The 12086-nt window shown below is 39.4% G+C and overlaps 1 protein-coding gene across 1 annotated transcript in view; it reads left to right on the top strand.

Annotated features, from left to right (window-relative positions):
• Positions 1-1284: 1284 nt before the first annotated feature.
• The window catches only part of LOC128509752 (immunoglobulin kappa light chain-like), a 67687-nt gene continuing 56885 nt past the window's right edge, over positions 1285-12086 (top strand). Inside the window, exon 1 of the mRNA XM_053481586.1 lies at positions 1285-1330. Within this exon, the coding sequence (XP_053337561.1) occupies positions 1288-1330 (43 nt within the window). The 5' untranslated portion in view covers positions 1285-1287. The remainder of the gene's footprint in view (positions 1331-12086) is intronic.

The following is a 12086-nucleotide window of genomic DNA, read 5'->3' as shown; positions in this document are numbered from 1 at the left end:
AGCTTAAGCCACAGTTCAGTGCGAAGTATTTCAGCTCTAGCCTGACTTTACCAAGCTGTTGTTTACTGGTGGGCGGCACGGTGGTGTAGTAGTAAGCACTTTCACCTCCAGGGTCCGGGTTCGATTCCCAACCAGGCTCGATTCCCATCTTTGCATACATGGAATTTGCAGGTTCTTCCTGTGCTTGGTGGGTTTCCTCCGGGGACTCCCACCAAGCAAACTTCCTGCATTCCAACGACCTGCACATTAGGTGGATTGGTGTTCCCAAATTTGCTGTAGGGTGTGAGTGAGGGATGTGTGTATGCCCTGCGATGAATTGGCACCCTGTCCAGGGTGTACCCTGCCTCATCTCTTAAGTCTTCTGGGATAAGCTCTAGGCCCCCCACAACCCTGAATATGGGATAAAGCAGTATAGACGATGAGTTAGTGAGACGATAAAATCTATAAAGAAATAAATCTATGTACAGTAAAAGTCAGTACTGTAGGTGTGTGCATCGGGCAGCAAAAACAGTTATTGGAGATGAAATGTTCTCTAATGACATCTCTAACTAATGACGCTGAAACAACCCACTGAATGAAATGATGTTAAAAAGTTGTGTGTGTACATACAGAAGCATCCCAGTAAATTAGAATATAAATTAAAAGTTTCTTTTTTTAGCAATTTAATAAGTGAAACTTATATAATTACACACAGACTACTAATAATTATATAAATAGATAAAAACCTTTTTTAGCATATTCATCACATTTAGAGTCTCCAGATTATGCCTTTTAAAATGTCTAAATTAATTGAATTAGTTGGATAAAATAATTAAGGTCACACTGTTGCTGCAATAAAAATTCTAAACAAAAGTATTTTTACCAAAAGTACATTATTGTGAGACCCTGCAGCAGCACTTCCTGCTCTACCATCAGAATCAGAAATTATTTATATTACTACATTTACTTTAAAACTATTATAATATCTAGAGTACAGATCACATTGCATTCAGAGTACTTACAAACGCTAACACATAAATAAACTAATGTAGTTTCTTGAAACACACCAATACATTATAATGTTTCAAAAAGGTAAACTTCAAAAAAAGTAAAATAAAGTTATTTTTTTTTAAAATCTAAGACAAGGTAAAGAAATTAACATCTATTTTAGGCTAAAGTTTTTCTTCCTGTGGGTCTTTTACCTAGGTGTTATAGGTTGCATATCTCTCCACACCCCTTACACACACCTACACCAGTGTTAGTTTTACCCATCAGACCGTTTCCTCTTTGTCTCTTGGCTGATACACAATGGTCCAGGTTAAAGCTCTGCCTGTGTTTCTATGTGTCATGGGTAAGTCTTAAACATCTTAATGATCGATTTAATACATTATCATCCTTTATATATGCTATACAGTAAATTAAATGTTTGTATAATTAAAAATTAAATAATTCATATTTTGTGTTACTGAAAATACACCATTTAAAAAATATTATCACTAATATTCTCTTTAAATCATATGGTAGATGAATATAAAATATATGCTGTTATAAAGGAGGTACAGTAAATGTCTCTGATACAGGACAATCTTATCATTTTGATTCATACACATTCACATTTCATATGAATTGAACTTTAGAATTCTCACCTTTATTATTAGTTAAATGTAAGTGAAGAGAAAACAAATATTAGCCTGTTCAAAAAAAATAGAAGTGTGGAGTTCAATTAGAGAGGTAAATTATTCATTGAAAAACAGGTGTCAAACAAGTTCCCCTTATTTAAGGATAAATGCAGAAAAGGTTGTCCTGTGCATTTCTGTCTGAAAATCAGAGTAAAATGGGTCGTCCAGACATTGTTTAGAAGAACAGCGTATTTTGATTCAAAAGTTAATTAGAGATGGGAAAACTTACAAAGAAATGCAGAAAATGATAGGCTGCTCTGCTAAAATGATACCTAATCATTTTTAAGCTTTCAAATGGAGACCAAAACCAGAAAGATGTGGAAGAAAATGGAAAACTACCATTCGAATGGATCGAAGAATAACAAAATTGACTCAAAGAACATCTAAAAGTGCAACCACGGGGGGGCGCAATCCAGTGTCTTCTTGTGCCAGTCCCAAGTCTGGATAAATGCAGAGGGTTGTGTCAGGAAGGGCATCCGACGTAAAACATTTGCCAAATCAATGATGCGAATCAAGAATATAATTCCCATACCGGATCGGTCGTGGCCCGGGTTAACAACGACCGCCACTGGTGCTGTTGACCTACAGGGTGCTGGTGGAAATTGGGCTACTGTTGGTCGAAGAAGGAGAGGAGGAAGGCGTGTTCGAAAGCAGAGAGAGAAGAGGAAAGGCAAGAGTTTAGGAGTGATAGTAGGGACTTTGAATGTTGGGACCATGACAGGGAAGGGAAGAGAGTTAGTTGATATGATGCAGAGAAGAAAGGTGGATATACTGTGTGTCCAGGAGACCAAGTGGAAAGGTAGCAAGGCTAGAAGCTTAGGATCAGGGTTCAAATTGTTTTACCATGGTGTGGATAGGAAAAGAAATGGAGTAGGAGTTATTCTAAAAGAGGAGTTTGTAAGGAATGTTCTAGAGGTGAAGAGAGTATCAGATAGGGTGATGAGTCTGAAGCTGGAAATTGAAGGGATAATGTTCAATGTTGTTAGTGGTTATGCCCCACAGGTAGGATGTGAGTTAGAAGAGAAGGAGAAATTCTGAAGTGAGTTAGATGAAGTGATGCAGAGCATCCCCAGAGGTGAAAGAGTGGTGATTGGTGCAGACTTCAATGGACATGTTGGGGAAGGGAACAGAGGTGATGAAAATGTGATGGGCAGGTTTGGTCTTCAGGACAGGAATGTAGAAAGACAAATGGTGGTGGACTTTGCAAAGAGGATGGAAATGGCAGTAATAAATACTTTCTTCCAGAAGAGGCAGGAACATAGGGTGACATATAAGAGTGGAGGCAGAAGCACTCAGGTCGACTACATCTTGTGTCGACGTTGTAACCTGAAAGAGATCAGTGACTGCAAAGTGTTGGTAGGGGAGAGTGTAGCCAGACAACACAGAATGGTGGTGTGTAGAATAACCCTGGTGGTGAGGAAGGCGAAGAGGACAAAGGCAGAGCAGAGGACAAAGTGGTGGAAGCTGAAAAAGGAAGAAAGTCTTTAGGGAGGAGTTGAGACAGGCTATGGGTGGTCAGGAGGTGCTATCAGTTGACTGGACAACTACAGCCAATGTGATCAGGGAGACAGGTAGGAGGGTACTTGGTGTATCATCAGGTAAGGGGAAAGTGGACAAGAAGAATGGTGGAATGAGGAAGTCCAGGAGTGTATACAGGGAAAGAGGCTAGCTAAGAAGAAGTGGGACACTGAGAGGACTGAAGAGAGTAGACAGGAGTACAGGGAGATGCAGAGTAAGGTGAAGGTAGAGGTGGCAAAGGCCAAACAAAGAGCATATGAGGACTTGTATGCTAGGCTAGACAGTAAGGAGGGAGAGGGGGATCTGTACAGGTTGGCAAGGCAGAGAGATAGAGATGGGAAGGATGTGCAGCAGGTTAGAGTGATTAAAGATAGAGATGGAAATGTACTGACAGATGCCAGGAGGGTGATGGGAAGATGGAAGGAGTACTTTAAGGAGTTGATGAATGAGGAAAACGAAAGAGAACAAAGAGTAGAAGAGGTGACTGTTGTGGAACAGTAAGTAGCAAATATTGGTAGAAGTGAGGTGAGAAGGGCGTTGAAGAGGATGAAGAGTGGAAAGGCTGTTGGTCCTGATGACATACCTGTGGAGGTATGGAAGTGCTTAGGAGAGGTGGCAGTAGAGTTTTTGACAAGTTTGTTTAACAAGATCTTGGAGAGTGAGAGGATTCCAGAGGAATGGAGGAGAAGTGTATTGGTGCCAATTTTTAAGAACAAGGGAGATGTGCAAAGCTGTGGCAATTATAGAGGTATAAAGCTAATGAGCCAGACAATGAAGCTGTGGGAAAGAGTAGTGGAAGCTAGGTTAAGGGCAGAGGTGAGCATTTGTGAGCAGCAATATGGTTTTATGCCTAGAAAGAGTATGTCAGATGCAGTATTTGCTTTGAGGATGCTGGCGGAGAAGTACAGAGAAGGTAACAGGGAGTTGCATTGTGTCTTTTTAGATTTAGAGAAAGCGTATGACAGGGTGCCAAGAGAGGAGCTGTGGTATTGTATGAGGAAATCTGGAGTGGCAGAGAAGTATGTTAGAGTGGTGCGGGACATGTATGAGAGCTGTAAGACAGTTGTAAGATGTGCTGTAGGTGTGACAGAAGAGTTCAAGGTGGAGGTGGGTCTGCATCAAGGATCGGCTCTAAGCCCCTTTTTGTTTGCTCTGGTGATGGACAGGATGACAGATGAGATAAGACAGGAGTCCCCATGGACTATGATGTTTGCAGATGACATTGTGCTCTGTAGCGAGAGCAGGGAACAGGTGGAGGAAAATTTGGAGAGGTGGAGGTATGCTCTGGAAAGCAGAGGAATGAAGGTTAGCCGCAGTAAGACGGAATACATGTGTGTAAATGAGAGGGACCCAGGAGGATCGGTGAGGCTACAGGGAGCAGAGGTAAAGAAGGTGCAGGATTTTAAGTACTTAGGGTCAACGGTCCAGAGCAACGGAGAGTGTGGAAAGGAGGTGAAGAGGCGGGTACAGGCAGGTTGGAATGGGTGGAGAAAAGTGTCAGGTGTGTTGTGCGATAAAAGAGTATCAGCGAGAATGAAAGGAAAGGTGTACAGGACAGTGGTGAGACCAGCGATGCTCTACGGCTTAGAGACAGTGGCGCTGAAGAAAAGACAGGAGGCAGAGTTGGAGGTAGCAGAGCTGAAGATGTTGAGGTTCTCTTTGGGAGTGACAAGGATGGATAGAATTAGGAATGAGTTTATCAGAGGGACAACCCACGTTAGATGTTTTGGAGATAAAGTCAGAGAGGCCAGATTGAGGTGGTTTGGACATGTTCAGAGGAGAGATTGTGAATATATCGGTAGAAGGATGCTGAGGTTGGAACTGACAGGCAGGAGGTCTAGAGGAAGACCAAAGAGGAGATTTATGGATGCAGTGAGAGAGGACATGAAGTTAGTAGGTGTAAGAAAAGAGGATGCAGAGGATAGGGTTAGATGGAGGCAAATGATTCGCTGTGGCGACCCCTGAAAGGGAACAGCCGAAAGACAAAGAAGACTCAAAGAACATCTAAAGTTACCTGTTAGTACTGTTACTATTATAAGATGGCTATGTGAAGCCAAGATATCAGCAAGAAGCCCCCGCAAAGTCCCATTGTTGAAATAAAAACTTGTGCTGAAGTGGTTACAGTTTCCCAAAGAACACATTGACTGGCCTAAAGAGAAATGTTGTATATTTTGTGGACTGATGAAAGCAAGATTGTCCTTTTTGGGTCTAGAGGCCGCAGACAGTTTGTCAGGCCCCCAAACACTGAATTCAAGCCACAGTACACTGTGATATTAAATTATGGCATTTAATACCATAATTCCCTCCACACTTACCACCAAGCTGGAGCACCTGGGACTCAGCTCATCAATGTGTCAGTGGATCTCCAATTTTCTGACTGGCAGACCACAGGCAGTAAGGATGGGCGGACATGTCTCAGCCTCCCTCACTCTCAGCACTGGAGCCCCCCAGGGTTGTGTTCTGAGCCCCCTGCTGTACTCTCTGTACACCCACGACTGCGTGGCCACTACCAGCTCCACCACCATCATCAAGTTCGCTGACGACACTGTTGTGGTGGGCCTGATCACGAACAACGATGAGACGGCCTACCTGGAGGAGGTTGGAAATCTGGAGAACTGGTGCCAGAGAAACAATCTTCTCCTGAACGTCAGTAAGACAAAGGAGCTGATAGTGGACTTTAGTACAAAGCAGGTGAGGAACTACCAGACCCCCGTCATCAACAGGAGCCCAGTGGAGAGAGTGGACAGCTTCAGATACCTCGGTGTTCACATCACGCAGGACCTGGCATGGTCCTGTCACATCAACACCGTGGTAAAAAAGGCAGCGTCTCTACCACCTCAGACGCTTGAGAGACTTTAGACTGCCCTCCAAGGTGCTCAGGAATTTCTACTCCTGCACCATAGAGAGCATCCTGACGGGAAATATCACGACCTGGTTCGGGAACAGCACCATGCAGGACAGACGAGCTCTACAGAGGGTGGTGCGATCAGCTGAGCGCATCATCCGCATCGAGCTCCCTGACCTGCACTCAATCTACAGCAAGCGGTGCTTGACCAAGGCCAGGAAGATCGTGAAGGACCTCAGTCACCCCAATAACGGACTGTTTACTCTGTTGCAGTCTGGGAAGCGATTCCGCTCCTTGAAGGCCAACACAGAGAGACTGAGGAGGAGCTTCTTCCCGCAGGCGATAAGGTCTCTCAACCACAACCACACCACTATGCAGAACTAACAATCTTTTCATCTTTTTCATAATTGATCAAATCCATCAATCTTCTTACATCCATGAACACTATGGACAATTACATGCTCACCTTCCTTCATATATACACTACATGTCGTTTGCTTACATCCTGGACCATTGCACAAAGTCACTTTAATAACTTTGCACACCTACCTTCACAACTACACTACATTTTACAGTTTTACGTTTACATCCTGGACCAGTGCACAAAGACACTTTAATAACCTCTGCACAAAGTCACTTTATTCCATGCATATTTGCACACACAGCACAGTATATTTCAATTTGTACAGTAGATTTCTATTTTTGCACATCATATTTCTATTTCTATTTTTATTTTTAGTTCTATTTTTCCTAGTTTAATTTAATTTTTATTTAATTTCTATCGTATTTCTTTTATTCATATTTATTTCTTATTTGTAAACTTTAATTCTCTTCTAGGGTCAATGGCAGCCGTAAAATGCATTTCACTACATTTCGTACTGTGTATGTTTGTGTATGTGACAAATAAAATTTGAATTTGATTTGAATTTGAATTTTGAATTTGAATTTGAAGCATGGAGGCACAAGCATCATGATATGGGGATGCTTCTCGTACTATGGTGTTGGGCCTATTTATCACATTTCATAGATCAGTTTGAGTACATCAGAATACTTAAAGAGGTCATGTTGCCTTATGCCGAAGAGGAAATGCCCTAGAAATGGGAGTTTCAACAAGTCAACGACCCCCAACACACCAGTAAGCGAGCAGCATCTTGGTTCCAGACCAACAGGATATACATTTAGCACATTTTTCTTCATGTTGTAATTTAGAATAAAATGTGCAGGGGGTCCAGTGCATTTATGTGATTTAAATTAAAAGTTATTATATGGATATGGAGCTTTACTCACTTTTTTCAACACACTGCTATTATTTGAACACAACTTTACTTTATTTGTCTTCAACAAAACCTCAAAACCTCAGATTTTTCAGGCAAAACACATACTGAACTATATAAAATATAACTGTTGTCTGAAAAAGACAGTCATTTACAGTTATTATTGAAATATATTGTATGTTTTCAAACCTGGTGATGTCTATAGATATATGATTCTATATACTGATTATAATGCTTGTAATCTTTAAGGATACAGATGATAATTTGCATACAGATTAAAAGTTTATTAAACGCAATAAAAGTTTAGATCAGATTCATGGTCAGAAACCAGGCAAAAGTTAGGCAATCAACAAGTTTTAATAAACAAGGCGACAGCAAGATAAGAAAACAGAACAGGACTAGAAGCAAATAAACAAATCAGAAATTCCGTTTTGCTAATGACTGGAAGAAAATTTATCCAGTTTACTTTCACATAATACTACAATTAACCTCATTCCCGAAAAGTGAAATTCCTACTCCTTTACTTCCCACAGTTAATCCAGTGCCTAGAACCTTTAGTTCTGATTTCTCAAGACTAAAACTGACACCTATATCAACTCCCAGGCCCAGCTTCAGTCCAATCGGACCTGCTTCAGCTGACACACTTCCAAGCTCAGCTCGAGCCATGGCACTTGCTGTCAGAATGTTAGCTTCGGCTCCAGCATAAACATTTGGACCTTTAGCTTCAGCTGAGAAAAAGCTCCACTCTGCTCCAGCTCGTCCTACGCCAGCCTCAGCTGTGGCTCCAGCTTTAGGAATACGCTTTCCAGGTTTGTTTTCAAAAGCATAAGCATAGGTATTTGTGCCGGAGTACAGTCCATAGGAATATGCGTCTCCTGGTCTGTCAAAGTTATCGATCATATTCACGATGCCCTGACCACCTGTAGGGGAGTGGAGTTATAAATAAAAATTAAAACATTGAATAAATAAAATTACTTTACATCACAATGAAGAATTTATCCGTATCTTTACCTTCACCTTTTTTTAAAGTAATTTACTGTAGAAGAGGGAAAAAAAGGCTGGTGTGGGACCACATGTCTAGAATGTAAGTGAGAACAGGAACTAACTTGTTTCATGAACATTAACACTAGAATGAAATTGTTAGCAACTTACTGTGGTACAGAGCATAGTATAACACTACATTTAACCTCATTCCCAACAATTTAAATTCAAATTTTTTGTTACTCCAGTGCTTAGAACCATTACTTCTACTTTGCCAAAATTAAAACTGATACCACTATCAGCTCCCAGGCCCAGCTTTACTCTAACTTAACGAGCAAAAGCTGATACACTTCCAACCTCACCTCGAGCCACAACATCTGCTTTCAGAAGGTTAACCTTAGCCCCAGCAGAAACATTTGGACCTCCACCTTCAGCTGAGAGGATTCTAGGCTTCTTTACAGCTTGTACACCATCACTGACTTTGGCTTCAGGTGTAGGAATGTCCCTCCCGGGTTTATCTTCAAAACCATCAACGTAAGGAGTGGAGTTAAAAATAAAAATCATAAATAAATAAAATTACTTTACATCACAATTAAGAATTATCCGTATCTTTACCTTCACCTTTTTTTAAAGTAATTTTGAAAGAGGGCAAAAAAGATTGGTGTGGGACCACATGTCTAGAATGTAAGTGTTTCATGAACATTAACATTAGAATGTAATTGTTAGCAACTGTGGTACAGAGCAATCTACTGATAAAAGACAAGTACATCAAGTACATAGAGTACATCAGTTTCAGATCAGTAACATTTCACAAACTCCCCACTCTGCATCTTACATTAACAGCAACACATACACTGTTTATACATTACCCCACTAAAATTATAATATTTTACTATATGCTATTAATTGAGTAATTAATTAATATGCTTTTGTGATGTAATGTGATAATATAAAGATTCAAATACTGAAAATATGCAATTCAGTGTGAATGATTAAATTGAATATTGTGTAAAAATACAATATTTCAGAAAAATAACTGTAGTATTAGTGTAGTTCTGTGTTTTAACTTTGTTGTATAAAAAATCTATACAGAAATTTAGTTTTGCTAATTATTTTTAAAAAATGAATCCAGTTTACCAATTTCTTTACAACCATTACTTCTACTTTGCCAAGATTAAAACTGATCAGCTCTTAGGCCCAGCTTTACTCTAACTGGACCAGCAAAAGCTGATACACTTCCAACCTCACATTGTACCACAACTCCTGCTTTCAGAAGGTTAACCTCAGTCCCAGCAGAAACATTTGGACCTACACCTTTACCTGAGCGGATTCTAAGCTTCTTTTCAGCTCGTCCTACACCAGCACTGACGTTAGCTCCAGGTGCAAGAATGTCCTTTCCGGATTCATCTTCAAAACCACCAACGCACTCGTGGAAATACAGTCCTTCAATATTTTTCTTCATACTTATCGATCACGTCCAGGATGCCCTGTGGTGTAGGGAGTGGAGGTAAAAATTATCATGAATAAATAAAATTGACATTTTTTACATTTACAATGAAGAATTTATCACTGTTTAAAAAAAAAAAAAGACTGGTGAGAGGTCGTGCATATATAAATTTATATATATATACAGTCGTGGTCAAAAGTTTTAAGAATGACACACATAAGTTTTCAAAAAAGTTTGCTGCTAAACTGCTTTTAGATCTTTGTTTCAGTTGTTTCAGGATGCTTTACTGTTGGCATGACACAGGACTGATAGTAGCGCTCACACCTGCCTGCTGGCATTCCTGAGCAAGCTCTGCACTGGTGGCACTCCGATCCCGCAGCTAATTCCTCTTTAGGAGACGATCCTGGCGCTTGCTGGACTTTCTTGGACGCCCTGAAGCCTTCTTAACAAGAATTGAACCTCTTTCCTTGAAGTTCTTGATGATCCTATAAGTTGTTGATTTAGGTGCAATCTTAGTAGCCACAACATCCTTGCCTGTGAAGCCATTTTTATGCAACGCGATGATGGCTGCACGCGTTTCTTTGCAGGTCACCATGGTTAACAATGGAAGAACAATGATTTCAAGCATCACCCTCCTTTTAACATGTCAAGTCTGCCATTCTAACCCAATCAGCCTGACATAATGATCTCCAGCCTTGTGCTTGTCAACATTCTTACCTAAGTAAACAAGATGATTACTGAAATGATCTCAGCAGGTCCTTTAATGACAGCAATGAATGACAGTTATATATATCATTGAAATATGATTTTCAAAAGCTTTGTTATGTGGGTTCAACATGTAAAACATAATTGTACTGTAATCCAGTCTATTATTACCCCTAACTACAACCATTCACTTTTTCTAATTTAGTTTAAAAAAAACATTCATAAAAATTTATTATTAATTTAATAGCTTTTTCTTTGTTTTTTATTATTGTTACTAACTACAACCATTTAATGTTTTTAAAAAAAAGAAATTAAACATAATTCAAACTGAATAGCTCTTTTGTTATGGGAGGAACACATATAATGCCCATTACACTTTAATCCAGTGCATTATTTCTACTTACTACAACCATTAGATTCAGTTCATTGATTTAAATTTATTATTATTAGTTTACTTAAATATATTTCTAAGTAAAATTTAATAACACTATTAATAATATACACTGATGTTGGATGCAAAGGCTTTGCTCCAATTCATTTTAAAGGTGTTCTATCAGGTTGCTTTGTGCATTGGTGCGTATTATGTTGGAGCGTAGACTGTGAGCCAGACCATCTCATAAACTTAAGTCCCTGACCTCACAAATGTGAAGGTAGCCAAGCAAATAGTTTTGGCAATATACTGTATAAAGTATGGACAAGTAAGTTTTGATTTATTTTCTACATTCTCGTACAATAATTTTTTCAACCCAATGAAATACCACATATGGCAATGGGTAATTAAATAAAAACAAAAATAAAAGTCAGTTGTTATTTTAAGACATAAAGGTCATTGGTTCTGGAAAAGTTATTACAAAAACAGTATTGCATTTGTAAGTGCATTTGGAAAACCCATGAAGCTCCATGATGAAACTGTCTCTCATAAAGATCTTCCTAGGAAAGCAAGACCAAAACTGACCTATGCTGCAGAGGAGACGTTCATTTAGAGTCACCAGCCTCAGAAATCACCAATTAACAAACAGCACCTCAGATTAGAGCCGTTATAAAACTTTACAGACCAGAAGTAGCAGATATACATCTCAATATCAACTGTTTAAAGGAGATTATAGTGCATATAGATACATACAGGATTGTTTTACAGGGTAGAAAAAAATAAAACTTAGGAGAAAACATGGAATTAGGAGCTGTGTCCAAACTTTTGGGAAAACCTAGTCATTCAGTTTATTCAGGTGGTCAGCTGACTTCTTTTTTTGGGCACATAACGTTGCTGAACCTGGACCTGACCAAAAGTAGCAGCCCTAGATCATATAGTGGCCCCACAGGCTTGTATGGCTCTAGGCATGGTGGGTGCTGCACTTTATCCATCTTTCTTCTTAGCGTGATGTACCATCATTCTGAAAAAAGGTCAATCTGGACTCATGTGGTCTGACCTTTTTCCAATGCTTCAGTCAATTTGTTATGCTCCCTAACAAACAAAAGTTTAATTTTCCAATACAAGTTATTATTATTATTATTATTATTATTATTATTATTTTATTATTTTTTTTTTTTACAAATTGATTTCACTACATTTACATAGATTACATTTGAGCAATTGGCTGCCGCCTTTATCCACTTACATTTTATACTGATCTCCCATTATGCTCATTCAGGATGTTTCT

This window comes from Clarias gariepinus, chromosome 21, assembly GCF_024256425.1.
Source record: "Clarias gariepinus isolate MV-2021 ecotype Netherlands chromosome 21, CGAR_prim_01v2, whole genome shotgun sequence".
In the NCBI taxonomy this organism is placed as follows: domain Eukaryota; kingdom Metazoa; phylum Chordata; class Actinopteri; order Siluriformes; family Clariidae; genus Clarias; species Clarias gariepinus.
The sequence above is the reverse complement of the archived record's forward strand: the minus strand, read 5'-3'. Positions and strand labels throughout refer to the sequence as shown.